This window comes from Micropterus salmoides, unplaced genomic scaffold (assembly GCF_014851395.1).
Source record: "Micropterus salmoides isolate LMB-PRFRI ecotype aquatic unplaced genomic scaffold, ASM1485139v1 Ms_hic_scaffold_5, whole genome shotgun sequence".
Classification (NCBI taxonomy): Eukaryota; Metazoa; Chordata; class Actinopteri; order Centrarchiformes; family Centrarchidae; genus Micropterus; species Micropterus salmoides.
The window spans coordinates 10,990,979-11,018,127 of NW_024044237.1; the positions used below are offsets into that span (position 1 = coordinate 10,990,979).

Sequence of the window (27,149 nt, forward strand, 5' to 3'; positions counted from 1 at the left end):
TACAGTCCAGCCCCCTGGTACTGATGAAGGTGTGACGTGTAAGCAACGTCCCTGTTGTGCAACCATCAAGAGGCTCTTGCTATAAGACCTCCAACCTCATCTGGTTTCTCAGAGCCTCCAGTCTGTTTTCTCGACACTAAGACAGAGGCATGATGTGGTCCGGAGTACTCAGCTGTGCAGATTTCTCTTAGAGGGGTCAGGGAGCAATTGTCGAGAAATGGACTTTAGCCAAAAGAAGCATTGAAAACCACCTGACTGATTGGATTGGACGCTCAATCACTCAAGGTAAAATTAACTCTTTAAATAGGTAGTAATAATATATATAGTCTGGTTTGATTTGATAATATCTCAGTTTTAATTTAATTTGATGATACATCTTCTAGTTTCTTTCACTTATTCAACTGTCTTAGCATAATTACCAGGGATTTTTTGTATTGTAAAAAAGTTATTGATGATGTAAGATGATGAAGATGTCATTTCCCATATATTACTGATTGCTTTCTTTAAATTATGTTTGTCGTTATTTCTGTTATTAATAATGTGTTCCCCTGGTGCACCAGATCCATGCAAAAACTATTCAATCCAAAATTAAGTTGACACTTTTTTTCCATCTAAATCATGAATGTTTCAAAAACACATTTCAGTCATTAATCCAAAATAGATTCTGAGGAATCCATTAATCAGCCAGATTATTACAACAGCTTTATATGTATTTCATTACTTCACAACTTCAAGAATGGTGAAATATATTTTTGCTGTTATTAGTTATCAAGTAGGACTGCTAATAAAAACATGAGCCGACTAAAGATTGCTGTGTAGGAAAACGTTTTTGTCCATAAAAGGAATTTGAAATGCTCTTCTTTTTTCTTTTATTTTCAGCTGACCCAGGAAACTGTGTGACGCAAGGGTACATCCAGTACTATAATGGCAATTCCAAATGACCTCTCCCTTTTCAACTCCACCTCCTCCCCCCATTCAAAAACAGAGATCTATCTGAACACCTCTCTAGCCCCCTCTGCTCCCCCGTGCACTGACTGGCCTCCTGTATCCATGACCACAGTCATCCCCACCATCTACAGCGTCATCTGTGTGCTTGGAATCGTAGCCAACGCCCTGGCTGTGTGTGTGTTGGCCCATTCCAATGCCTCAAGGAGAACTGTGGCAAACACTTTCATGCTGAACCTGTGTGTGTCTGACCTGCTGTTCCTGCTGTCTCTCCCGCTGTGGGCCGTCTACTACTCCCAGGGCTACAGCTGGCCCTTTGGCTGGGTTGCCTGCAAAGTCTGCGGAGCTCTCCTCAACCTCAACCTCTACGCGTCCATCTTCTTCATCACGAGCATGAGCATGGACCGCTACCTGGCCATCGTGCGCCCACTCCACTCCCAGAGCGCACGAGACCCCAAACGTGCCCGGCTCACGTGCATCCTGGTGTGGGTCCTGGCGTGTGCTTGCTCAGCCCCCACCTTTTATCTGAGGGACACTCACCTCCTCAAGGGGCTTGGAGTGGAGGCCTGTGTGATTTCTTATCCTAATCATACCTGGTATCTGACCCTGGCCTGGATGAAGATTGTTCTGGCCTTCCTGCTGCCCTTGCTTGTCATCTCTTGTTGCTACTACTCTATTGGTAAACATTTGTTGGCTGATACAGGGCTGGTAAGAATGCAGAATCTGCCGCACCCCCCCAACATGAACTCTTTTAAATCACTGGAGAGCAGTAAACCAGAGAGACCCCCAATGCCCTGTGTGAGCCCCAGCTCCTGTGGGGGCAGAACCCTGGAGGGCAGGGGGCTGGAGAGGGTGTTGTGGACAGTAGCTGCTGTGGTCCTGTCCTTCTTCCTCTGCTGGTTCCCCTTCCACTGCGTGACGTTCTTGGACGTGCTGAATAGTAAGGGCTGGTTGGACAGCTGCTGGATTAACTGGACCATCCACAACCTCACCCCTCTCACCCTCTGCTTGGGCTTCTCCAACTCAGCCATCAACCCTGTGCTCTACTGCTTCATTGGAAACCATTTCCGGGGTCATCTCGGGGGCCTCTGCAAGGGCCTGTGTGCTTGTTTAAAGGCCCGTGGGGAAGATCACAGCCAGAAGACGGGCTCCTTCAGCACCAGGCTGAGCTCCTTCTCCCGAAAACTCAGTGACCTGAAAGACCTGGCGATTGTGGAGCCCTCTGGTCCTGTCTAACTGGCAGGGAGATTTTCCCTTCCCTCCACTGGCTTCACACCCCAGAGAGTTGCGCCAGCGTTAAGTGACTGCTGAACTTCAATAAGCATGGATGTGTGGGACTGAGCTGTTACTATAATTGACTCATTATATACTTAAGTATTGAGTCAAATTCCGGCAGAGCTCAGTGCTGCCCTACAAAGACTGAGAAAACTAATTAAAGAAAAGAGGAAGCTAAAGGTTTTAGGTTTTGAGATTGGTTAGCCAAACTATGTAACAAACAGATGAATTATAAAGCTAATGCCTGCAATGATGCAGCAGGAAGCTGTTTTCAGTGAAAAAGCTATAGAAATCCACTGTAGACTACCTGCACAGCACCAAAATGTGAACATAGTGGAGCATTTAGTAGCTAAAGAGCCAGAATTAAAAAAATATAAAACTAAATGTAGCTATCTCACCACCAGCTAGCTTTAATTTAAGGAACTGCTTTTAAGCTCTGTAGTTTTGCAAACTATGACATGGTAAAATTATTATTATGGTAAAACTAATATCAAAAAGTCAGATTCTGCTGTATTTCAACTAAATGCACAGTTGCTGCATTTTTGGCTTTGTACAGAACAGGCCAAATGATTATTGAGATACAGATGTTTGAGGACAATTATTAAACATAATGCTGCTTTTACTGCTGGGACCAATTTATGATAGGCTATATGTAATCATGTAACTTGTAACACTTGTATTGTATTATTCTGTAAAGACAGTTTAGGAAAATGAAAAGTACTGCTTTATTTTGACTGAATAAGAATAAATGACACTTCTTTATTTGATATAATTCTCCAAATTAGTGTGTGTGTGTGTGTGGGGGGGGGGGGTTCTACTAAAATGGGAGGTTGTCAGGTTCATATTAGTCCAATTCTACAGACACACCCACTGATTTTGTCAAACTGATTTCATATAAAAAAAATGTATTCCTTTTCCCCAATCTTACCCTCCAACAGCTGTGACTGAGGGAATGAGAGTGCTGGGATTACTATCAGCCTGGCAGACGGACATTCATCCCCTCTTTCTCCCCTCCCACAATGTTTCACATGGATTCCGTACATATCAAGGCCAGATATCAGAATCTCATACTAATGTCCTTGTGATGCATTCCAGTCCAGCCAGTTGTGTTGGTTGAGGGAGCCGCTAGCTAATCAATGATGTATCTCTGTCTGCTATTTGTGTTCAGTATAGATCCACTGCATTCTGCATTGACCCTGGCCTGCCTTTCTGTGAGCTGAGAGCCAATGGAGTATGGTGTAATTATTTTTTTTTTTTGCATTTGTGAAGGCTGTGGGATTATTATACAAATGAATGTTGAGTGGACAATGGTGAAGTGTTTGTGCTTTTTTAATATATAAAATATATATTTTACAGATTTATATGGCCCCCATAAAAACATCCTGAAAAGGCATCCAGACTTATGGTTAGCCTTCTTGCAGTGAATCATTCCTTCTTAATCTTGCAAAGTTTGCCACTGGATGGCGCTAAAGTGATGCAGAAGCAGTGAACAAGATGGCAATGGCTGCTTACCCAGACAGATCCCCCAAGTCCCACCGCTCATGATCTTTCTGAGGCAAGAGAAAGATGGCTCTGACACAGACTGATGACTCATGTAGGCTTCTGTTCTGAATGTATAAAAACAGAAATCCTCAACAAATGCTGCATTAAAGAGAGCTTCCAGCTTAAAGAATATACTGAATGGTACACTCATGAGGTTGGCCTTTTTGAGGGTGCTTTTGCAGGGGCATCTGGTAGTCTGAAGGAATACATGAAGTCGTGACCGCGGTGTGAATGAACAGCACCAAAACCAAAATAATATTTCTACATGAGACATGAGCATAAAATATCAAGCTTGGTAAAATGTGAATGGCATGTCACTGCTGCAGACATTAAATTTTTTTAATCACCAGATCCTTAATTTGACACAACAGAACTTTCCGACTGACAGGACAGATTGCAGGATGAGTTTGTTGCAGCTCCACAGTATGTTCATGTACACCGCATCATTAGCCAATTCCTCACTATTTTACAGAGCAGGTGTGAATATCTTTGTTGACACATGTTTAATAGATGACAGATCTGTGACATGTGACTGAGAACATGTGTTTTACTACAGTGTGGACATATGATGAGAAAATGTAAACTGAGACATATACATAGGGAGGTCTTTAAACAGCAGCTCTCCTGTCAGTAGGCCCCAGTGTAAATTAGTCTTTTAGTTAATTACGAATTTAAGAAGAGAATTAAGAAATATTGCTGATATTTGATCAAATCTTTGGAAAGTACATTTACTCAAGTGTTGTATTTGAGTAAAATTGTGGCACTTTATACTTCCACTCCACAACATCTTTTTAACAGCTGTAGTGCGGTGACTAGTTACTTAAGACTGTACGTAAAAAAACATAATAAAAATGTATTATATACAATGCATAGGTGAAAATTTAAGCAGTGGTTCTCAATATTTTTGTCTTACAGTAAAGGCAGGACCTAGTTGGGGCCCCTTGTTCCAGCAAAACTTCTCACATTGTTTAATTGAAATTATTGTTGGTATAAAATATACCAATATAACCAAATAATACCTACCTGTAAACAAAGTAAACCAGCTCCACCTCAAGTACAACAATAAAATGTTGCTTACAGATTGATGCATCAGTATTAACAAGCTAATAATTTTACGTATAATAATTTACCATTCACAGACACCATTTTACTGCAGAGTGAGTACTGTGAGTATTTCACATAAATGTACTGGTACTTCTTCTGCCGCAAAATTTTGCATCATACCTGTGTCAGAAACAGACGGTGTAAGTAAACTTCTGTTAATAACGAACCAAAGCCAGCCTTCTAGATAATTGAGCTGGAAACAGTCTACGTCACTGCATTAGTAAAATATGTGTTTTTCTGTTTGAAAAGGGTGATAATGCTTTTTTATCCATCTGGTGCTTTCTATTGTGGAAAGATTCAGTTAGAATCTTTGAAGTTATTTCCTGTTGAAAAATACAATCATTTCCTGAGAGATACACAAACCCACATTTTACGTGCGTGTGCGTGCTCGCACATGAGCGTGTCTTACAGTGAAAGAGGAAGGCTGAGTATGACATAAAGGTTAGAGGTTAGAGAGAGCTGCTCAGTCTGGGTCTGGTAGAGAAACTGGAAAATGTGAAAGCTGGCTTGCCAACACTCAGGCTCCCTAACAAACATTTGAAACAGCGAGAGCCGAATATCAAATGAGAGGCTGGACTGCTGCCTTAGTTGTGTTCCCAGTCTAGAGCTTATTCAGTGAAGACTACAAGGCTTGTCTGCAGTAAAAAGTTGAAGGTGAGCAAAGAGAGAGAGAGAGAAAGAGTTGGCACTCGGGAACAGAACAAAAAGCAGATCTGGAGAGGAGCCGTGATGGAAAACCTGCCCGTCTACCACGGACCCATTGGCAAAGAAGAAGGTGAGAGGCGGCTGGCCCAGGACGGGCGGGATGGGTGCTACCTAGTCCGCAACAGTGACTCTGTGGAGGGTGTTTACTGCCTGTGTGTGCTGTGAGTATAAACACAGATTGTGCAAGATCTCTTATTTTCCTTCTTTTTTAAGCTGTCACTGAGACCTCAGTAAACACATAAACATATTTTGTACTATTATAGATAATTCCTCCTGACATCTAAGAAAATAAAAGCGACTGAGTATTAACTGAAACAAAAATACATTTTTGTGGCCTATTATAAAGTGTGAAACCCCACAGGAGCAATAATGGTGACAGCAGGGGAAAATATTACATTAAACTGAAAGATGAACCCAGGGTCAAAGTTCTTTCTGTGTGTGTGCAGGAGCAACGGATACGTCTACACATACAGGCTCCACAAGGACGACGCAGGTTCATGGGCAGCAGAAGTGAGACATTTTTATCTTATTTCTTGGGCTTATTCTGCGCTGACTCTTTTCACATCCTAAAACTTGACAGAGCCAGCAAAAATCATCTTGTTGGTGGCTGGTGTTAAGGCTATTAGTTCTTTGCTTGTTGTTTTTGGTGGCAGTCTAATTCAGCAAGATGTGAACTTAAGGCAAACATGGAGGGTTCTTTTTTTTTGGAAGGAAATGGGTGCATTTCTTTTCCTTTTGCAACACCCTGTGAGATACCTCACCTCCTCACCTCAAATTTAAGATGCCACAGCATCAGCATACACTCCAGAGATGGGAAACACAGAATTGCATTTGACAGCATTTGTGATGGGATATGTAATTGAGCACTGAGGGCTGGCAAACACCAAGAGATGTGAATGTATAGAGACATCTGACGGCTGTGTCTCTCTCTGACAACTAAGCTGGATGCTGTTGTAACTACATTTTACCTTCCCTCATTTTTACTGACAGCATCAAGCGAGGAGATAGGGGGAGAGGAGTTGAATTACACGAATTTCACTACAAGCTCAGTAACAGTTTACATTATTCATGTGCAATATCAATCACTTTAATGAAATTTGCTGGGGAACAGAGGTAACACTTGTGGCCGGAGACAGAAACACCCAAAGTGCTTTACTGCAGAAAGTGCTCTCCACGTTTGATTAAATGATTTTAAAATGCATTCAAAGAACAAGATTCCTGCTGTTTCTTACAGCATGATTGATTGCACAGAATGGAAACAAATAATGCTTCTTTTTTTTTTTAAAGTCCTAGCTTGACAAAATTATAATACTTTGAAAGGTTTAATGCTTTATGGTTTAGAGATATTAAACTGACAGTTTTGGCAAAGTGGAGAATTGATTAAAAATTAAATAATAATGCAACACCCTCTGGGGAGTCTTTGAGGAAGCTGAATTTCAAACTTCAAAATGAAACCTTTGTTGCAACAGAAGATATATTGTGAACAACTTATTTAATTTTTCATTTGAGCCACAGATCATTTTCTTTGTGTTACTTCACCTTTAATCAGTTACAAAGAAAGCAGTTGAGAGAATTGGACACTTTAAGGCATCTTATATGTCACACTTAAATCCTAAAATAAATGCTTTTTGTTGACTAACAAAATATAAAAAGGACCAGGGGAGCAAATGCTTTCAGAGGCAAATGCAACCAGAAATTTCCTAATTTAGCTCGAGTATATTTCCCATGTAGGCGGCATGGCGTACTGGCGGATAGCATTCGCAAGAAGGTCGCGGGTTCAACCTCTGGTTCCCCCGGCCTTTCTGTGGGGAGTTTGCATGTTCTCCTATGTCATGATTCTCTCCAGGTGCTCCGGATTCCTCCCACCGTCCAGCGGACTAGGTTGATTGGTGACCCTAAATTGTCCTTAGGTGTGAGCATGTGTGTATATGGTTGTTTGTCTATGTGTGGCCCTGTACACCCTGTCCAGGGTGTAGGCTATCTCGCTTTTCACCCGATGTCAGCTGGGATTGGCTCCTGCCTCCCTGTACGCAGGATAAGCGGTGGATGGATATTTCCCATCCTTCTAGAGGAGCAATTGTTTTATTGTTGTGTCCTTTTATTTTCTTAAATACAAGTAGACCAGGTAAATAAAAATATAATGATATGATTCCCAGCCCATCCCTTCTGCACAATGCACAGTATTTCTGCCTCTACTTTTAGCGTATCTGATGTCTTTTATAAGGTATATCTGTGAGAGCTCATTTCAAGCTCGGCCCTGCCTTGTCCTCTTCATTTCCCCGTGGGGTTTGATGTGGAGATTGAGACGGAGAAGCTGAATTCTAATCTGCCCTTCTTCTTCTTGTGTTTCAGACCAGTCCTGGTGTGCAGAAACGATATTTCCGGAAAATCAGGAACTTGATAGCAGCTTTCCAAAAGCCAGGACAAGGAATTGCCATGCCTCTGCTCTACCCTGTCACAGCTCAGCGACGGGCACACACACACACAGAGGCACAGATGCCCGGTAATAGCCTGTCACCGACAAACAGCATCCCAAACGCTTACCTCCAGCAGCGGCCACCGCATGCTGCTCAGGAACAGAAAACCAGAAACAAGACGGAGGTGCGCCAAGCTTTTGGTTAGGGGGAAACCCTAAGCTTACCATTACCAAACATAAATACGGCCTTTGCAAGATTTCTACTGTTACATTTTGCATGCTGTGTGTGAAGCTAATGTCATTTCTCACCCCAATTAAGCAACTCCTTTATGTCAAATAACAGTGACTCATTTCTCAGTATCATTCCAGTATCTCTTTTTTCCCTTCTCTGCATATGCTGCACGCAAAGTGCCTCATAACTTTCAGGGATGTGATGTAAAATATTCAACTGCTGAAACATTAATATCCATTACTGCATACAGAAGTTGACAACAAATATTGTTCCCTGTTTTCTTAATGCAATTTAGTTATGTGAATGGCGAAGAAAATAAATGATATTGGTTGAAATAAACTCTTTTAAATGAGGTCACGCATACACAGCCATACACACCCGGGCGACGCCTGACACATAATGTGGAACAAAAATTCGATTTGACATATTGAAGTACTGATTTCCATGGAGAGAATGCTGACTGGGTGGGGGGGGGGGGGGGGGGGGGGGGTTCATTCATCTGATTGACATCACTGGCTCCACATGAAAAAAAAAAAAAGAGAGAGAGAGGGACAGATACAAGGAGCACATCCATTCAGCCCAGACAATTCTTCAGTGCAGCGGTCTCCTAGCAACCGGACCCTCCATCTTTTTCGCCACAGAGATGAGGTTGGACAGTATCTCGTGGAGCATATGGTTTAGAAGGGAAGGTGCATCACAGCCGATCAGCAAAGTGCTAGTCAGGAACGTATATCACCTGCTCGCAGTCACAACATATGTATTGTGTGGCTCTGTCATCCGCAGCCCAGGAGAGAAACACAAACAATTAATGGTGGGCAGATGGTGGAGTGACTGTGGGAGGGAGGCGAGGGGGGGATAGGCAGACGGACGGGGAGGTGGATTAGTGGTAGCTAGATTTAAAAAAAAAAAAAAGAAAAAGAAGAAGAAAAACAAACAAACTTTTTGACTTTCTTTTTAAACTTTTTTTTGGGGGGAGGGGGGGGGGGGGTTGGCAGCGCTTGGAAGTGGTTCACATGTAGTCTGATTGGCATTTCCTAATGAGAGGAGACAAGCTGTAGAGAACAGCACAGCCAACTCCAGGTCCTGCCCCTTCTGCACTCACCACCCACTCGCTGAGCCTCAGCTGTCACATTTCTTTTTCCCTTCCTCTGTGCCCCCCCTTTTTTTTAACTTTCTCCTCCTCCTCCTTTTTTTCTTCTTCTTCTTCTCTTCCAACAGACGCAGGTTTCTCATGCATATCTCAGTTCGAGCTATAATGATGGGTGATAATGACAGCACAGATTTGAAAGTTACAAACTCCCAGAAACAAGAACAAAGAGCGTGCGACAAATGTGCGGAGGGAAGGCGCAGAGACGAAGAGAGCAGACACACAGAGAAATAATAAGCAACGATGCCTATAAAATCCCAGGGAGCAATCTGGTAATTCACACATAATTACTTTAATCAGCATTGTAACCCAATAAAGTCAGATTTTTCAGCGAGAATATTTACTATAGCCATGTATAATTCTTTGCAAAAATGTAACTGTTTTTCTATTGATTAACAATACCGACACTTACTTATGAACAACAGAATATCCAGTTGAGCACTTTTTTCAGTGTGAAAGCACTGGCTATGTACATTCTTGATTTTAGTATACACTCATACAAACTACTGTTGGAGCACACCAGAGGCAGAAAACCAGAGGTTTCCTTCTCTAAAGGGGAGTGTCAGAGTCGACAAGGCCTCTCTTACACAATATGTAAACGATAGTATATCCGAGGTAAACCATGTAGGAACTCAAATGGCAACCGGAGAGCTCTTGATTCGAATCATGATTAGGATCATTCACTGGCAATCTTCATGTCTACAGTTCAGTGAATTCAAACGGAGAGTCCAAAATGATGAACAGTGTTGAAACAGCAAATGACAGACTGTCAGTCCATCAGTCGGTCAGTGAGTCAGTCTGTCAGTCGGTCAGTCCCAGGCCAGTCGGGTTACAAAAAGCAAAGCCACAGCCAAACCACACTGCTTGTGCCACTGTTAGAAATCGGAGAAACTGGACGATAATAATAAAATACCATCATTTTGTCACAATTAAAGGCATTTGGAAATCATTTTTCCCCAATCTCTCTTCTTGTTCTTCTTTGTCGTCGTCTTCTTTTTTTTTGATACAGTATAGAAACAGTAGAACAAATCAGAGTAGAGTAGAAACAGGCAGTCTTTGGTGGGGTGGGGGGCTGCTCGTGTGTCTCTGTTACCTGCCCCCCACCTCGCTTAGTGTCATAAAGTGGATGTTGGAGGGGCAGTCGGACAGCTCCGGCTGCTGCTCTATAGGCAGGGAGTAGTAGCCGTCGTAGCCCTGAACGAGTCCTCCGGACAGCAGCTGCTGCTTCTCCGCTTCGCTCCACTCCCTGCTCCCTGCGTCCCCTAAATCCACCCTCTTCCTCTCCTTCTCCCACGCACCCTCCACCGCTCTCTTTCTCGCCTCCTCCCTCACCCGTGCCCTCTCCTCCTCCTCGCTTCCCCCGTAGCGCACGCACAAGCACAGCGCCCCCTGCTGAAGAGTGATATCAGCGAATCGTCGAGTCCTGCCGCTCACCATGGCGCTCATCTGAGACACACTCACGTTCACCCCGGTCTCTAGGATGCGCCCCCCGACTCCCAGCCCCAGAGCGAGGTCTTCCTCGATTGGCCGGGACTGGAGGAAGTGATGGGTGTCACAGCCGCGCACGGTGAAGCTCAGCCCGCTCAGGTGGACAGCACCGTTTAGAATGGCTGCCACGCGGCGGCTGTCCTCGCTGGCTACGCCGATGACTTCAGCAGTGACACGGCCGTGGGAGACGGCAAACCGGATGCTTGGGCCGAGAAGAGAGGGTCGGGAGCCGAAGGGAGGAGGGCGTGTCGGTCTGTGGCAAGTTGAGCCGACAGGCTCTGAGACTAGTGGTAACCTCTCCAGAGAGATGAAACTCCTCAGCTGTCTCCGCAGCTCACACTGGATCCCCAAAACCACCTGGGAAAAAAGTACAACTGGTTAATAACAAAGGTCTGATTGATAACGTAAAGTCAGAGGCTCATCTGTAATAATAGATTGTTTCGACATTTTGACATGTCACATTAGAAGCACTGGTGTAAATAATAAAACTGATGATGACTGAATTCCATTTAGCTGCATCAGTTTCAGGGTCTTATTGATGTTCAATGCTGCCTCACTGACACTTGAGTAGAACGGAGCCAGTGTTAATGTTATTTAACCTGTGCTTTTCCTACTATGACAACTCAATATGTCTGCTGTGAAAAAGGCCTATAGCAGGGTCTTGAAAGCGGCAAACTTTATTTTGAATTTACCCATAATCAATATTATTACTTAGACCTGTGATGAAATTATCATATTGTCTGTTGAAAACACAAAAATCAAATTAATGAAGTTACGGTCTTTGATATCGGAAGAGCTTGTCCCATATATAATGCATAATTGTGGTTAACAGTTAATTGCACTGAACATTAATTCATTTTACACAGCATACACACATTTGTTGTGCATCACAACTGATTAATCTGACTATTGTTTTTTCTTTCACCAACAGTCCATTCCTTGAAGATATTCAGTTTATAATGATGTGAAATGCATAAAAGAAGCTGGAACCAGTTAATGTTGACTGCAATGTAGTAATCATGAATCATCATCTATTGACTAATGCTATGGTTAGTTGACTAATCATTTCAACACTCATACAGATATTGGAAAACATTCTTATTATTAACATGATTTCAGCCATAGTGCCCATAGGAAGCCGCTAGAAATGGCAGTTAGAGCAACTTTACAGTTTGTAGAGGACCCACATAAATGAAATTTATGAATTACACACACACACACACACACACATATATATATAATCATAAATCATATGAAGAAATTAATACATAGATTATCCTATCAATGTAAAAAAAAAAAAAAGAGCATTATTTCATCACTGTTTCTTTAATATTAACCAAGATTTTTATTTCCAATGCTTTCCTTCTCATAACTCAGTTTTTATTTAACAATGTAATTTTTTCCATTGGCACTTTGATTTCACGTCACTTTTTATCTAATGACAGGGGAGTTGTCATCGCTCCCTCACCTTTCAGCAAATCATATGCCTCAGCCTCTCAGCTAAGGCTAGCTAACGATACTGCTCTGCTGGTTACAACGACTCGTAAGCTCAGCGGTCAAGTGTGATTTCTGTGTGATGGGTGGGGTTAGCCAGTAACTGAAGTCATTTCTGACTGGATACGTTTTCAGTATTTATACGACCCCAAGTTCAAAATGAATCATCAAAAATACTGTTGTTCAGAAAGAGAAAAGAGAAGGATACATTTTTTTCTGCATATATTCGGCTTATACCACGGAATAAAATGAATAAATATATATATATAAAGAAAAAAACAGAAAATGAACACGGGGACACGATTAGAACTTGAAAAGAGCCAGTTGACTGGGGTTTGATGTGGTGGAAAGCTCACTTTGCTGGAGTCCCAGTTCTGTGTCTTGGTCTGGGTCTTCATCAGTTCGTATGTTTGTTCCATTTGGCCCACTTCAGGCTTCGGGAAGCCTGGGACAACATTATGAAGCTGGAAGCCAAATAGTTGCAGCCAGCTCCCAATGTCTGGACACACACACACATACAGAAAGAGAGAAAATTGCACGGACGGAGAAAGTTAGAATGTAATGTCTCTACTGTGAAGCAAACAAAAAGTCATAAGGACAGGGACAACAACACCTTGCAGAGGAAATCACACAGTATATGAGCAGAATACATGGCGGAGATGGCTCGGCTGGTGTTTCCCTGACAAACAGATTCTTTCTGTAATAAACAATCCTGCTGCAGGAAAACGTGACGGACCAAATGAATGTTCCATTAACCAGAAGGACGTACGCCCCCACCGACATCCTGTATTCATTCTACTACTCTCCTATTCCATCTCTTTCCCTCGCTTGAGTTTCTATTTTGTCTCTCGGGGGGAAACAGTATGTTCTGGACAAATAGAGGGAACAAAACATAACCGCCTGCGTTAAAAAAAACAAGCTGATCAGAGGTATGGCCGTCGTTTCTGTTGCCTGTACATTCTGTCTGTCACATCTTCTCTCTCTGCCACACAGCTCACCTGTGGTTTGCTGTGAGCCCTGTTCACTCACTCTTGATGGCAGATGTTTCCCATGTGTGTGTATGTGAGTATGTGTGTGAGGGTGGGGAGGAGTACGTGCTGCTGAGTGAAATATCCTGTGTATGTGTGAGAGCTGTAATGTGGCAGCTTGTGTGAGTCAGTCACTCACTTATTCAGTATTGAGTCGGTTGAGTGAATGAGTGTGTGTGTATAGGTGTGAAACTCACCTGTAGTAAACTGTGTCACCTCCTCCACTCTCCCAACTGGGCAATTATTCTTGAAGGCATATAAGTTAAACGGCTTCGGCTCCTTGCTCAGCTCCCCCCAGAGTTCGTGATTGGGCGAAGTCCATCGACCGGCTAGCGTGTCATAATCCCGCCTGCCCAAATGGACCAGCCGTGTGAGAGGATCGTACAAGCCTCCGTGGAAGCCGATGACAAGTTGGAAGTCAGGGTTGGTGTCCTGGTAGACCTCTCCGTACGGGGTGTAAAGGATCTCTTTGACCAGTCGCCCCTTGCTAGAGAAAACAGCCCTTGGACTACCAACGCTGTCACAGGCGACGTAGTACTCCTCCCCGCTGCTCAGCTCCATGGCGATGAGATGCCCTTGCAGGTCGTAGTACAGCGACGTGATCAGATTACTGCTGTGGTTGTACAAGTGGCTGACCCTGGTGGGGTGCGACAGATCAGCATAAAAGAACTGCAGCTGCTCGCCCTGGCTGCTCTTGGTGGCCACGCGGCGACCCAGCCCATCGTAGTGATACCACACGGTGCGCTCAGTCACTCGGTTGAAGACGCGGGTCAGCAGGCCGTTGGAGTTGTAGTTAAAGAGATCATTCGCTCGCTGGCGGAGGAAGCCGTCGTCATCCACGATGTACTGTAACTCGCCAAGGTGTGTGATGCGGTCTCTCTGGTCGTAACGAAGCGGAGTCAGCCTAGAATTAAACCAAATAGATACATATGGTAATACTGCTGACAATTTACAAAACTATTTGTAACATTTATATATCAAGGCAAATGAATATACAGCCATGCTAGCGGCTCTGTGATGCTGTACTTAGGCACAGCGGTACTTTGAGAAAGATGCTAATGTCAGCATGCTAACATACTCACAAGGATCATGCTAACATGCTGATGTTTAGCAGTTTAGCAGGTACAATGTTTACTATGTTAATTCTTAAATAGGGTGACCATATTTCAGTTTTCAAAAAAGTGGACAGTGGCGGCAGGAGGCAGACAGAAACCTGCAGTGGGTGGAAGGTAGGGGACTATGTTGCTGAACTTTAATAGTGTCGACATGTGGTCTTCCATATTGCTTCCTTTATTTGACAATGACACGTGTACCAACTTTCAGGGTCATGTATTCTGCTTCACATTTCTGTCTTGGCTTCCTGCCTTCATTATAATGTTAGATAATATCATATATAGCTTACCATTAGTAAAATATTAATTCCAGTTACACCTGGTGGAGAGGCCAGAGAAGAGTACCGGCAGCTTGTGAGAAGTGCCGGTATGCAAGAAAAAGTCCCGGTACAACAAAGAGTAAAATGTAGAAGTGCTGGTACTGATCAAAACAATGCAAAAACACACACAATGAATGCCGACTGTAGAAAGTAAAAGCTGAATCCCAGAAATTTTGGGTGATTTAGAAATCTAGGCAGGACAAGAGGACATGTCCGGAAAAAATACGATGTATGGTCACCCTAACCATAAACCAAATCCTATGGCAACCAACAAATGTTTCACTCAAAACCACAAATTTCACCGTCATGATGGGACTGTGAAGAATTTCATGGCAATCCATCCAACAAGACACCCCTGGGGCCATACTGCTAGCAAGGCTAACATAAGATAAATACACTTGTTTCCACATAGTAATGACACATCACATGCTGTAAAATGTATTGCTAGGAGGTACTGACTTACCTAGCACTGGTGCCATGGCTGAGCAGGTTGATGTTCCCGTTGAGATCGTAGCTGTAGCGCCACTGAGGCCGCTCATTAACCGAGGCACTTTGAAGCTGGCTGTCTGCATCGTACTCGTAAGTGTAGCGTGTCACGTTGTTGTCCACGCCCACCCTGATGTCACAGGTGGTGGTGCGCCCTGCCGAGTCATACTGGATGGTCATCCAGTAGGCGATGGATTTTAGGATCTCATACTGGACCTCTACCACCTGGCCATAGGAGTTAAACACCTTGGTGTGCTTCATCAGATGGGTGGTGATTACCTAGACAACCACACATGAAATGGGTTAGCCATTCACCATTCAACACAAACACGTAAAATCAGAATGCTGGTCTTCATGGAGCATTACATCTGGTTGTTTTAAAGCAGTATTAAAATGGACACATTATAGCATGGTAGATATTATTAATATAATATTATATAGATACAATAAATTATAATATTATTACCTTACAAAGATGTTACGGCAAACACGTTAGCAAACATTTGCCAGCAGACATGGAGTAACTTTAGTTTGAATTTGAAGTCGCATTTTTGGGAATTTGACAAATGTAAGTTCAATATTCACTCTCCTTTTAGCTTTGTTTTGGTCTCCACCAACTCTTGAGGGAATTATCTGACCCTATAGCTGCTAACTGCTCCATTATGCTTACCAGCTAGTTGCTAACTTCATCTGTCTTCCATTCAGTGCTGGGTAGCTAAGGTACAATGGGTTTATCAGCACTGGGGTTTATCGTTTATCATGGTTGATGAGAGCGGTGAGAGTGAACCAAAATAATAAAGTTGTTGGCCATAAAACCAAAAGAGTGTGCTGGAACACGGTAAATTGCATCGTAGAGCTTAGAGAAACTGCAGTTGGGTGATGATTCTGGGTGTGTCACTAGAAGCACCCGCTTTTTGATTACACATAGTCCAGTGATGCATTGTTAATGTATATATATTGATTAGTGCAGCTTTAAGGCAGCATCAATGGCACAGTTTGAGGCTACACTACTAAAGGTATCCTAATTCATGTGTGTTATAGTTTAGTTGACAGAATTCTGCTTACCTGGTTGAGATCATAAAAGATGACGCTGAACTTGCCAAACTGCTCGACCCGTCCTGATACATCGACATAACGGTACAGATCAATGGGAAGGGGGGTCTCATTGATGACTGCCTGCATGCTGGTTACTCTGAAGTTGTTGTAGCTGTAGTCGAACCTGGCGTTGACCAAGCCTTCTTCGCTGAAGCGGAATATTTGCCGACTTGTCAGGGGACCTTGGCAGAGGAATCAAATTCACACATATATAAGTTTCAGAGACACACCTTAGCATGGTCATAAAGTATACACCTACCACGCGTGCATTTGCACACACGGCTCTCACAGTTGGCCATCACGCTACCCGTACAAGCCTGCCTAATTAATTCAAATAAAGAACTAATTCAACATCATTAACACAGACACATGCAGTGCAATCCATTCAATCTTAACTATCCCCACACCTCTATGGCATTTCCAGTGGTGACCTTTAATATGGTGAGATAATGAAATCTAAAGACAATAGCCATGATGGGCCAATGTGCTGCCTAATGTCAGAACATCAACTTTAACAACACTATTCATCACCTCTGCTGCTAGCTACAACAGCTCATCCTCCATTTGGAAAAAGGCCTGCTAATGAAACAACATTATGGTGCTATTTGAGATGACTCTGATTGCAGTTAAAATGACTAAGTGTCGAGCTTTGGAGACTGTAGAGAGGTGGATCAGCATTACATCTTCCATTTTTATTTTCTGTGGAATGTTGATTCTAAACCTGCGCTAATGGGAAAATGGCAGAAGCACCAAGAGTGATGTGGAGGCTTTTCTGCAGCCCTAGGGAACTCGCAGTCTGTTCGTCTCGCTTCTCTAGCTGTCACTTCCCCAAGCTGTCATCTTTCCTTCTCCTTTTCTGTTCCTTTTCCCTCTCGCCTACCTCTCTATATCCCTGTCTCTCCGTTTTTTGGTCCCTACTCTTCCTTGTCTCCTCTCAAGGGACAATTACCACTATCTCTCCTCTCTCCAAAGCTTCGTTTGTTCTGCTGAAATGAGATCAGTTAAAGGAAGGTGAGAGTCTTTTCACAGTGAGGGCAAAGCGATAAACACACACACACATGGCTGTGCCTCACAGATTAGTGACACCTGATCACTGCAAGCCAATCACAAAGCCGTGTGAAGTGAACCCGCAGCAGAGATGAGAGTGCTCTCAATGACCCTGAAAAGACTATGTAACTTGGGGGAATGGGTGAACTGTATTAACAACGGCAAGACATACTGTATCTGCTGCTACAGCTGAAGGGGCCTATTGATAGTTATGCCATTACTGGGTAATACTGCAATTTATGAAGTGCAATGTCTTTCTAACTAATTTTCCAAAAATAGTGATAAGACGTTGCAGTGATAGTGGATGGCCTCAGGTAAGATTTCATTATTTCCTGTCCCAAGCAGACATGTATGAGTGCACCACTTGAACACAGACAAATTTTCACACACAGACAGGCAACACACCTAACCCACCACATATTAGCTTATATTCATACATTCACTTGTTTACTTTGATCAGGCAGCCTGGTTGCGGAGGTGGGGAAGAGATAGCGCAGCTCAGAGCCCAGGGGGTGGTCTTGTATTTACAGCTGTGGTAGACCGCAGTCTCTTCCATTCGAACATGCTCAGCCCTATTCACACTTCTAACTGTGGCTGTGTCAGTCTCAGATGAAATAGCACCACGGCTGACTCAAAGCCAAACTACAGAGTTTGATACCACTCAAGAAATCTGGCTCAAAATGCATGATGGTGCGGCCTTGTCACAGTAGAGATTCTTTGAGTTGTGCTCATAAGACCATTATAAGCTCATAGAGATCCTTTTAAATTACTCATTTAAAGATGACTCAAAATGTAAATATTTAAAATTTTGTGGCTTTCACTCAGTTTTAGTGTGTATTTACCATGAGTGCGCCTGTATATGTACCTGTCTGTCTGTATCGTATTGAGCTTATGAAGCCATTATGGGTGAGATGAATGGTCTTGACAGTGCCAGAGGCGTCGTCATAGGTGAAGGTCACCAGGGTGGAGTCATAAACCACTTCAGAGAGCCGCGCCGCTGGGGTATACCTTGAAAAAAAGAGTAAAATCAAGAAAATAACTATTCATAGAAAAGGTCATAAAGTTGTGTCAGAAGTGCAAAACAATCCGCTATTTATATATTTTTTAATGCACAGTCAAACATTTTAACTTCAATATAAGTAAACATGTTATACCTCATGTATAATACAAAGATCCCTTGGAACATTATGGAACAGGTTGCATCATCCTTCAACAATTCATCAAAATCAGCCCGGCTGCTGTAGCAGTTATGGCCTTTCAAATCTTGAAAATGGGACCGTTTATTATACTGTAGTGTCCTCATCGAGCCAATGAGTATTAAAAATGTTAAATGCCAGAACACTGCCCGAATCACTCCTTCAACTTTCATCAAAATCAGATCAGTGGTGTCTGACATGGTATGATGATAAAAAAATTTGACCTTTAATCAGTCTCCCCATTAGTCCAATCAGTGTAATTTGTAAGGACAGCTGGGTGTGTGTGCAGCACGTTTTGTGTCTGCTAAGGCTTATGTTATGTTTTTATATGGCTGACTATAGTGCCAAGATGCGTAACGCAAATCCAAGTTTCATCAGAATCAAACGGGTAGTGTGGCCAGTGACTCCTCTTCCACACTGCGCTGCCTCCCCAAATGAACAGCCAGTAACGTTTCTGGGATCTGTGTCATACCTGTAGATGATACTGCGTCCTGTTCCCAAATACTGAGTTCTCAGCAGCCGCCCATCCAGGGTGTAGTCCTGCATGAAGGAGGACTGGCTGTCAGGAGGAGTGTGTATGTTCCGGTAGTAACCGATGGACAGGAGCGACTGCAGGGTGTGTTTCACCATGCTGGGCATCGTCACGGCAACCAGACGGTCTGTTTGGTCGTAGTCAAAGACGTAGCGCCGCTGGCTATGCAGGAGCAGCATAATAGACTGCAGGAACACAGACAGACGCACAGCAGAGTTACAATACTGTAGCTCTGCGGTTTGATGAGCCTTTTCTTTCTGTGTCTGGTGTCTTTTTCTATTCCCAATGTCATTCGTGACAACTCTGCATCACCAAAACGTCTGCACTTTAGAGGCAACCTTGGTTTAAGCTTGAGGACCATTGATTTTTCAGTTAATCATTAAAGGCTATTTCATTTTTGAACAAAAAAAAAATCCCCATAACTGAAGTTTTTCCAGACAACAGCAACAATTATATTTGCTTTGCTTTAAACATCTGCGTCTGCAGCCCTGTGGCTGTCTGAACTGTTTGAACTGCAGTAAAACAAAGTTGTGTAAAAATACATTTCTATTTAACTGTAAGGTAACCGTAAGATTAATGTATTAATAATACATGCAGGTATTATTCATTTCTAGATGGTTCTGTAATATAAGCTCATTTACTCTCTAATTTTGTCTTAGACCAAAAGCAGAGACTGAATATATATCAGGCTGGATATCATTTCATTTAATATTTCAATTAATTGCAAGGACGGAAATGATAGCTTCTGGTGGATTTCAGCTTTGTCGCACACTTAAAGGAACATGCCTCTTTGTGTGTTTTATTCAATTAACTACAGATTTCCAGCCATTTTTCAAAGCATCGCAAGTGTTTGCTGTAAAACCCACTTTCAGGAAACCACTGGTTTCTTTTCTTTCCAACAACAATCAAGTTACAGAGCCTTGAAACTTGTTTGAGTTATGCAATTCATCACAGTGAACATCTTGTCTGCTTTTCCTGCTCTTCAAGTGAAGGTGCTGTTGTGTAGTGACGCAGCTGTAAGTGCAGATTGATTTTAAAAAGTCTACACAATTATTGAACTTTTAAAACAGGCATAATCTTCCCTCTGCAAATTGATCTTCATTGGTAAGTAAAATGAATGGAAACCAATGGCTGCCTTAAAGAAGGAGAAACACATTAAAACATGGTTGGTAGTACAGTACAGTGAATTATTTAAATTTGTTTTCAATGTTACTTTCATCAAGTATTGTGAGATGACAAAAAGTACTTTCCATACTTTTAGTATTACTTTTGGTTTCGGAAAAGTGCAATGACCTTGAAGCAGCAAACAAATGGAGAGCAGATGTGTTAGACTTCTGCTAACAGCAAAGACAAAAACAAAAGGGAGTGAAGCCATCAAACAAATCTCAGCATGCTACAGAGAGTCTTTCACACCCCCACCTGTACATGTTTTCTGTAAGTACAGCTCTTACTCTGTCTGCGTATGTGTAGCTCCAGATCTTGCCGTTGACCCAGGCTCTGGACACCACCCTGTCGTTCTCGTACTCTAGCCGTTCAGACCATTCTCCACGGTGGATGGCTGACAACAGTCCTCCAGTTGAATAGCTGATGTTTACTTCAGTATATTTGCTACTGGGGGACCAGACCACGGGACGGCCCAGTGGGTCATATTGGATATGGAGGGTGAACTTCCTGTGGTCATCGTAGATTTTCCCTACTCTGGTGCTTTGATCAAAGTCTATGGACAGCAGGTTTCTGTTATGTGCCTGCAAAGAAAATCAGTAAAATGTCAGCTAGAGGGAGAACAAAATAAAAATTTAAAATCCTATTACTTTACAATCATCATAAATTCTAAATAAGCCGCAAACATGCAAATATAAATGAAGTGGCATGTCTGAGACAAGCAGACATTCATTAGTTTAGATAAATTAATTGTGACATTTATAGCAAACTGGACCTGCATACTAACAATAAATTGCTGTGTGAAAAAGTGAAGAACTGAATCCTGGGGATTGCTGATTAATTAGCGCACAAAAGATAAAATGTCCTTTTCTGTTTCATGAAATATTCTGTTTGTGTGAGTTACTTTCTGTGCTAAGGAAAATGAAAAGAGGTGTTGCAGTCGGCGTGCGTCTTGTGGAAAGTACAGCCAACAGGTTCAGAGTCATATGATCAGCTCTATTTCCAGTGACGTCCTTTATCAGTCAAAACATCTAACATATTGCGCAACACAAAACTTTACCACAGCTCAAACTCCTCTACAAATGTAAGATCCGCTGAACAGATGGCACTTTTGGTTAGCTCTGGCAGACTTCTAAGATGTGGCTAAGGTGATGTAACTTGACCTATTCATACCAACTTGGCTGGTGTTGGGATGTTTACTGTATACCACAGTGTATTCAATTGCTAATGCATACCGTCTTTCTATATTATCTGGGTTATCTGAAAAACAAGTTGGTGATTTAGTGTTGTACCCTGAGCCTGCGTTCATAAGTGCTGTAGTTAGTCTTGCTCTGCTCCTTCCTCTGCCTCCACTCTATCAGGCTGGGGGAGTGGTCTCCTGGCAGGCTGATGTTACAACGGCTGGCCGTTGGACTGACTCCTCCCCCGATGCCACCGGGTACGAGGGGCTCCGTGCTGAGTGACAGCTCCATCCCGCTCGCCAGCGACACAAGGAACGACCCATCAGCGCTGACTCTGTATGAGCTCTGAGCGTGGTCTGGGGGCCGAATGTATGGGTGGGTCACACATGTACAGAGATGCACACACACAAAACCACATGTGCACACAAGGATGCATAAATGCAGCAACAGAAGAAAAAAAGTGTGAACAAACATCAGTAACAATCAGTGAGATACAGCAGCAGACTACATGAACACAATGACTTTCTGTATGTGTTTTGTTTGAATTAATTGCTAAATTCTCTGTGCTGCGAGTGTTTTTCAAATTTTCTCTGCAACATCAGCGCTATACTGTATCTTCTATTGTATCATTGGAAAGTGTCATCTATTCAACTAGAGACAAGGAGAAAGAGAGAGGCAGATGGACAGAGAGCAATAAAAAGAGGAAGAGAGAGACAAATAGAAAAAAAAGTTTTTCACACACTGCAAGCACTTCTCAGAAGCTGTCCATTTTCATTTCTATTTTGCTCTGAGAAAGATTTCATACATAACTCACACCTGCCAATATCGCTTTGTCTCATGCCTTTACCATTTGTCCAAAAATAGCAAAAATAATCATAAAACTATATTTTAATCATAAAACTTTATGCAGCTAATAAACTAGATGGTAGCTTCTATTCCCTCTACCACTATAAAACCTCTTTCTGTACATATGATTATTGTTGCCTCAGAGGCAGGAATAGACAGTGAATTTGAGGGAGGTGGAAGTAAAGGGGGGCACTCTAAAATAGAGGGTCATTTCAACTCTTCCCTGGCAGCACTGTCACACTGTAGCACTGTGCACAGTGCGAGTGCAAATGTATTTGTGTGTGTTGGTGCAGCTCTTTTCTCCTTCCAGTCCTGTCATTGTGACAACTGCTAGAAAGCAATTAAAGGGATGACATGAGAAGAAACTGCTCCCATGAGCGGCTTCTCCACTCCACTCTCATTTTCTCCTCTTCTCATCTCAGCCCTCCTTTCTATTTTTTTTTCCTGTGGTCGTTAAGACATTTCACACGTCAGTCGGAGCTTCCTCTTTTTTTGTAAATAAAAAAAGCACTTTTTTATTGCCCGCTAGTCTTGTTATGTAAAGAGGTCACATCAGATCCATATGTGAATTATTTATAGAAAGGAGATAATCGCACTGTGCACACATACAACACAGTCGATGTAGAGGCATAATAAGAAAAACACAGGTCAGTGTGTCTGACCTGACCAGAATAACAGCCTCGTTATTGCAGTTTGCCAGTCATAAATGTTTAAACATCACTATAACCTTTCCCCCCCTTACACATCTCCGATGTTTTGTCTCTGCATGTCCCCCCACAGATGAGTCATTAACAACCTTGTGGCATCTTTGTGGTAAGCTAGACACGAGGTAGATTCATTGGTGTGCAGCTATAATCTTTTCTGCGTGATGACCAGTGAATACAAGGGGACAAAGCAAGCCCTCATATTTGCCTCTGTGTAAACTCCTTCCTACAGTTTATTTATGTTCCTACTGACCTGTCGAGGATGTAAAAAAGAGGAATTAAATAAAACATACACAACATTTCAAGACAATATACCTTGTCTGAACGTGTAGATGGTGTCGCTGGCAGACAGGTTGGTGCTGGTGACAAAGTTCTCACGGTTGGACGCCTCAACCTCTACCCGGGACCAGCGCTCCAGGTTGCCGTGGAAACCGCTCACCTCGCCAGTGGGGAGGGTGATGTTGGTCACGCGGCCTTCGCTGTTGTACCTTGGAGAATAAGCACAAAGAAGATGAAGTACAAACACAAACCCACACAGATAACTGTCGCTCTTGGACAAACCAACCCAGCCATAGGCACACATGAGCACATAAACACACGTATGCATACTAACTCTCACTCGGTTTTTCCCACAAACATCGGCACAGAGTAAGTGTCAACTGTGATTTATATGTGTAATTATCCAGCTGTGGAATTTGAGACAGAGACTCGGTCGGCAGTTGTGAATAATTCAGACAGATGTGTTTTGCTGTGTGCACTGCATGTGTGATACTAAACAAGTGTGTGATCAAAGAGTTGCAGAGACGTCCTTCAGCTAATCTGTCACTTAAGCAAAGACTAAAGACTAAACAGGAAAGAAAAAGTCTCTCCAGCTTCCTACAGTGATGCATATGTTACCACCAGATGGCACTCACATTTCACACCGCAAACACAAACTCTGTCTCACATTAACACACATGCACATACAGTATATGCAATCCCGTGTCCATACATACATCCAGAGTCAAGCAACCAACCAAGCATGAAAGAAAAAGTGAAAGAAAGAAATAATCTGAGACAGACAGACGGAAAGAAAAAAGACAGGAATAAGAAAACAAAATTAGAGCACATTAAGCAGAGAAAAAACTGTGCACTTACTCATAAACAGTGGTCCAACTGTTCTCATCACTCTTGGTTGCTAGGAGACCCGTGTTGCCATGGTAAGTGATGTGGGCGATGTCATGGCCTTGGGCTGACACCTTTCTCAGTGTTCCACTGTTGCTAAGAGACAGCCAGTACACCTGTCCGCCAGGTAGTGCCAGCCAGAGAGGCACCCCGTGAGCGTCTCTCCTCACCTGGAGCCCATGCCCGTCCCGGCACGTCAGTCCAGACAGCTGGCCGTCAGCGCCATAAGAGAAGTTGTACAGGTACTGGCCGGTGATCAGGTGTTTGGTGTACATGTGGGAGCCATTCTGCCATGGAAAAGCGGAGTCCTTAGTAACTACTAGCTACTGTAGTTACCAGCTAGTGATTTACTAAATTGTGTTGCACCATTAAAAGTTAAGGGATGTCTTAGCTAGTCAGGACTTTAAAAGCATTCAATAATATAAACAAGGAAGTCGTTATAACATCACAAGATGTAGCATAAATTCCCAAAATAAACACTTTAGACAGGCACAATACACATTAAATTCAAATACTTGCAGTTTTTACAGTACAGAGTATGTAATTAATACAGTTCAGAATAAGAGGGGTCTATATCTGGTTCTGCAAACTTAGCTGATGTTCTTTGGCCATATAGTCTAATAGCATAACATTTTCATTTTTATTTTTTATGAAATGTGATTTAAAATCACCCTGACCATCCCTTATTAAAGTGTCAGGTCAGATACTTTATGTCGTATGGGTATCGCTACTCGATACCTTTAAGGTATAGACCCAAACAGCCTGGTATCGAGTAGAATCGAAACGTCTCCAGTCAAACCACTACTTCATTCGATACTTTGTGTAACCAAATTACCAGACCAAAAAATTTATATTTGTATGGTTTTGCTTGCTAGCCTAACATGCAGGCAACACACAGAAAGAAAGAGAAGGGCATGCCTCTTTTATTCCTAATGTGCCTGCACCATAAACTGTACAAAAAAAGGCCTGCAGGAGCTGAGTCCATGCGTGATTTTAACAGCCTCTCAGGCATGTTCTTCACTGTTGCAAGTTTATCACCACAAGCTTAGCTCTCCGTTGGTTTCATCTTCTGGTATCATTTAACACTTCTCTGTACATTTTGCGCTGTGTTCCATCAAATCAATTATACGCTTTTGTGGCGCAGCAGCGATCAGCTGATTTTACTCACGGCGCCTCCGGGTGTAGGTGCGGCTGCTTCACATGTAGTTGGTTTGATCAGCTGGACGTGCAGCCTCTCTTTTCCTCTGTTTGTGAGACTTGTGTAGTTTGAGTGTAATTTAGTGACTTGTTTAAACAGACTCCTTACTCGTTTTATACTTGTGACTGTCATTTTTGGAGGAGGTCTCACCAATAAAGGAAAAAACAACAACTCGCAGAGATCTTTCAATTCAGTCTATTAATCGAAAGTTAACAAAATAAATTTCCGTTGTTCACTTTCAACACACGTATCAAAAAATTGTAGTCTTTCCCCTTATGATACTACCCATGAGGATGAATACAATATCTGATACAATCTCCCAATACTTTTATGTATACTTTTATTTGAATCAAGAAAAAAAGAACAAAGATATCGAATGAAGTACTCTATTGGTATCGGTATATCATATATTTAAGGCTACTTGTTTTGGTACTACTATTGCAAAATTTTAAACGATACCTAATGTCGACCATATTCCAAATGACCTCTTTTACTCTTCACTCTAAACAAGTCATATTGGCAAGCTAATGCTAGCTTTGTCCGTTGGCTCAGTTATTTAGCTTCTTCTCAGTTAGCATTACACCAGGCAGTTAGTAGGTAAAAATATTTAGTAACAACAAATCTCTATGTAAGTCTATGTTACTAGTTTGTGCATCTCAACCTGTTTTAATTTAGTAAATCGAAACACCTGAGTTCTAGTTTTAACTTAACACAAAATTAATCAAAACGCATGTATACTGGGGCAATAATGGTGTTCATACAGAGGTGTTATCCTCATTCTGGCCTGAGCTCTTAGAACTCAAGTGTCTAGGCACTGTGTACCTGGCTGAAGAGATAGAGCTCCTGGTCCAGTGGGGAGCTGATCTCCACAAGTCCAACTGGGCTGGGCTGAGGCTGGTTGGGGCTGACAGCTCTGATCCGGATGTTGCCCAGATCAGCAATATACAGGGTGCCATTGGGGGCCACAGCCAGAGAGGAGGGGGCTTTGAGACGGGCGTCCCGAGCGTAGCCTCCATCTCCTGATAAGAGAAACAAGGAGGCATTATTTCAATGAGGACGAACTCTTTATCAACAAAACCGCATAAGTGAGGGCACCCCCTCAGTTATAAACACACTGAGAAATATAAATTTTTCTTTAGAGAAAGAGAGAAGTTGCAACTGGTACACACACACTTTGCAAAATATGAAGCTCCCATGGTGCCGCTTATGCGTTTATCAGTTCAGCTCAGGACTTGGACTTGTTGGGATGCTGTGGCTTCGCAATGGAGTGGATATGACCACCTTGATAGTGACCTTAGCCTTATCAGACAGTGATAGTGGGTGACTGAATGCATTCAGATGTCTTGGTAGCACAGCGGGATAATAGCCGGGTGAAACCCTTTAGATGCTGTCAGCAGTAGGCCCGGGGCCTGTGATGGGTTTGTGCAGGCAGCAGGGTGGCAGTCTATCTCTTGACAGCATGCACATTACGTGTGCGTTCATGTCTGTTTGTATTTGCGGGTGTGCGCTCACATAAGTGTGCATGTTCAAAGACACTGTGTGAGCGTCTACGGTGAAGGGATGGAAACGGAAAGCCTCTGAAGAGAGTAATCATCTGTTAACAGCAAGACTTGATTGAAAATATGCAAAGTACAACCCAAGAAATAGGGATGGTTACAGCCCATTGGCTTGTGGCATGGGAGAGACATTTCCCTCCATTTTGAATAGAAAAGAGACAGATTTTTATGAGCA

The 27,149-nt window shown here is 42.7% G+C and overlaps 3 protein-coding genes across 5 annotated transcripts in view; 2 read left to right on the forward strand and 1 right to left on the reverse strand.

The window, feature by feature from the left end:
- The first annotated feature begins 94 nt into the window (after positions 1-94).
- Positions 95-3,530, forward strand: LOC119888866 (type-2 angiotensin II receptor-like). 2 transcript variants are annotated; one of them, XM_038699647.1, is made up of 3 exons: positions 95-285; positions 880-2,183; positions 2,235-3,530. In XM_038699647.1, the coding sequence occupies exon 2, from the start codon at positions 925-927 to the stop codon at positions 2,179-2,181; it is 1,257 nt and encodes a 418-aa protein (XP_038555575.1). In that variant the 5' UTR covers positions 95-285; positions 880-924; the 3' UTR covers positions 2,182-2,183; positions 2,235-3,530. The 2 variants fall into 2 exon arrangements, with proteins under 2 accessions (XP_038555575.1, XP_038555574.1); XM_038699646.1 differs by having other exon boundaries at positions 96-285; positions 880-3,530.
- A 1,772-nt stretch (positions 3,531-5,302) lies between these two features.
- LOC119889405 (SH2 domain-containing protein 1A-like) lies at positions 5,303-8,554 on the forward strand. The gene is made up of 3 exons (XM_038700333.1): positions 5,303-5,732; positions 6,018-6,081; positions 7,924-8,554. The coding sequence occupies exons 1-3, from the start codon at positions 5,596-5,598 to the stop codon at positions 8,191-8,193; spliced, it is 471 nt and encodes a 156-aa protein (XP_038556261.1). The 5' UTR covers positions 5,303-5,595; the 3' UTR covers positions 8,194-8,554.
- Positions 8,555-9,619: 1,065 nt separating this feature from the next.
- tenm1 (teneurin transmembrane protein 1) overlaps positions 9,620-27,149 on the reverse strand; it is a 168,459-nt gene continuing 150,929 nt past the window's right edge. Inside the window, exons 26-37 of one of the 2 annotated variants that reach the window (XM_038699968.1) lie at positions 26,241-26,437; positions 24,194-24,507; positions 23,372-23,544; positions 21,618-21,862; positions 20,616-20,909; positions 19,105-19,349; positions 18,302-18,444; positions 16,360-16,571; positions 15,272-15,573; positions 13,574-14,280; positions 12,705-12,847; positions 9,620-11,211 (exon numbers count right to left, since the gene is read on the reverse strand). In XM_038699968.1, the coding sequence (XP_038555896.1) occupies positions 10,456-11,211; positions 12,705-12,847; positions 13,574-14,280; positions 15,272-15,573; positions 16,360-16,571; positions 18,302-18,444; positions 19,105-19,349; positions 20,616-20,909; positions 21,618-21,862; positions 23,372-23,544; positions 24,194-24,507; positions 26,241-26,437 (3,731 nt within the window). In that variant the 3' untranslated portion in view covers positions 9,620-10,455. The remainder of the gene's footprint in view (positions 11,212-12,704; positions 12,848-13,573; positions 14,281-15,271; positions 15,574-16,359; positions 16,572-18,301; positions 18,445-19,104; positions 19,350-20,615; positions 20,910-21,617; positions 21,863-23,371; positions 23,545-24,193; positions 24,508-26,240; positions 26,438-27,149) is intronic. The other variant, XM_038699967.1, reaches the window with a different exon arrangement.

Excerpts from the sequence above, each read along its gene's own strand:
- LOC119888866 (XM_038699647.1), top strand. The coding sequence starts at position 925 with ATGGCAATTCCAAATGACCTCTCCCTTTTCAACTCCACCTCCTCCCCC.
- LOC119889405 (XM_038700333.1), top strand. The coding sequence starts at position 5,596 with ATGGAAAACCTGCCCGTCTACCACGGACCCATTGGCAAAGAAGAAGGT. Across the intron at positions 5,733-6,017 it reads GTTTACTGCCTGTGTGTGCT|GAGCAACGGATACGTCTACA; the intron begins GTGAGTATAAAC and ends GTGTGTGTGCAG. Across the intron at positions 6,082-7,923 it reads CAGGTTCATGGGCAGCAGAA|ACCAGTCCTGGTGTGCAGAA; the intron begins GTGAGACATTTT and ends CTTGTGTTTCAG.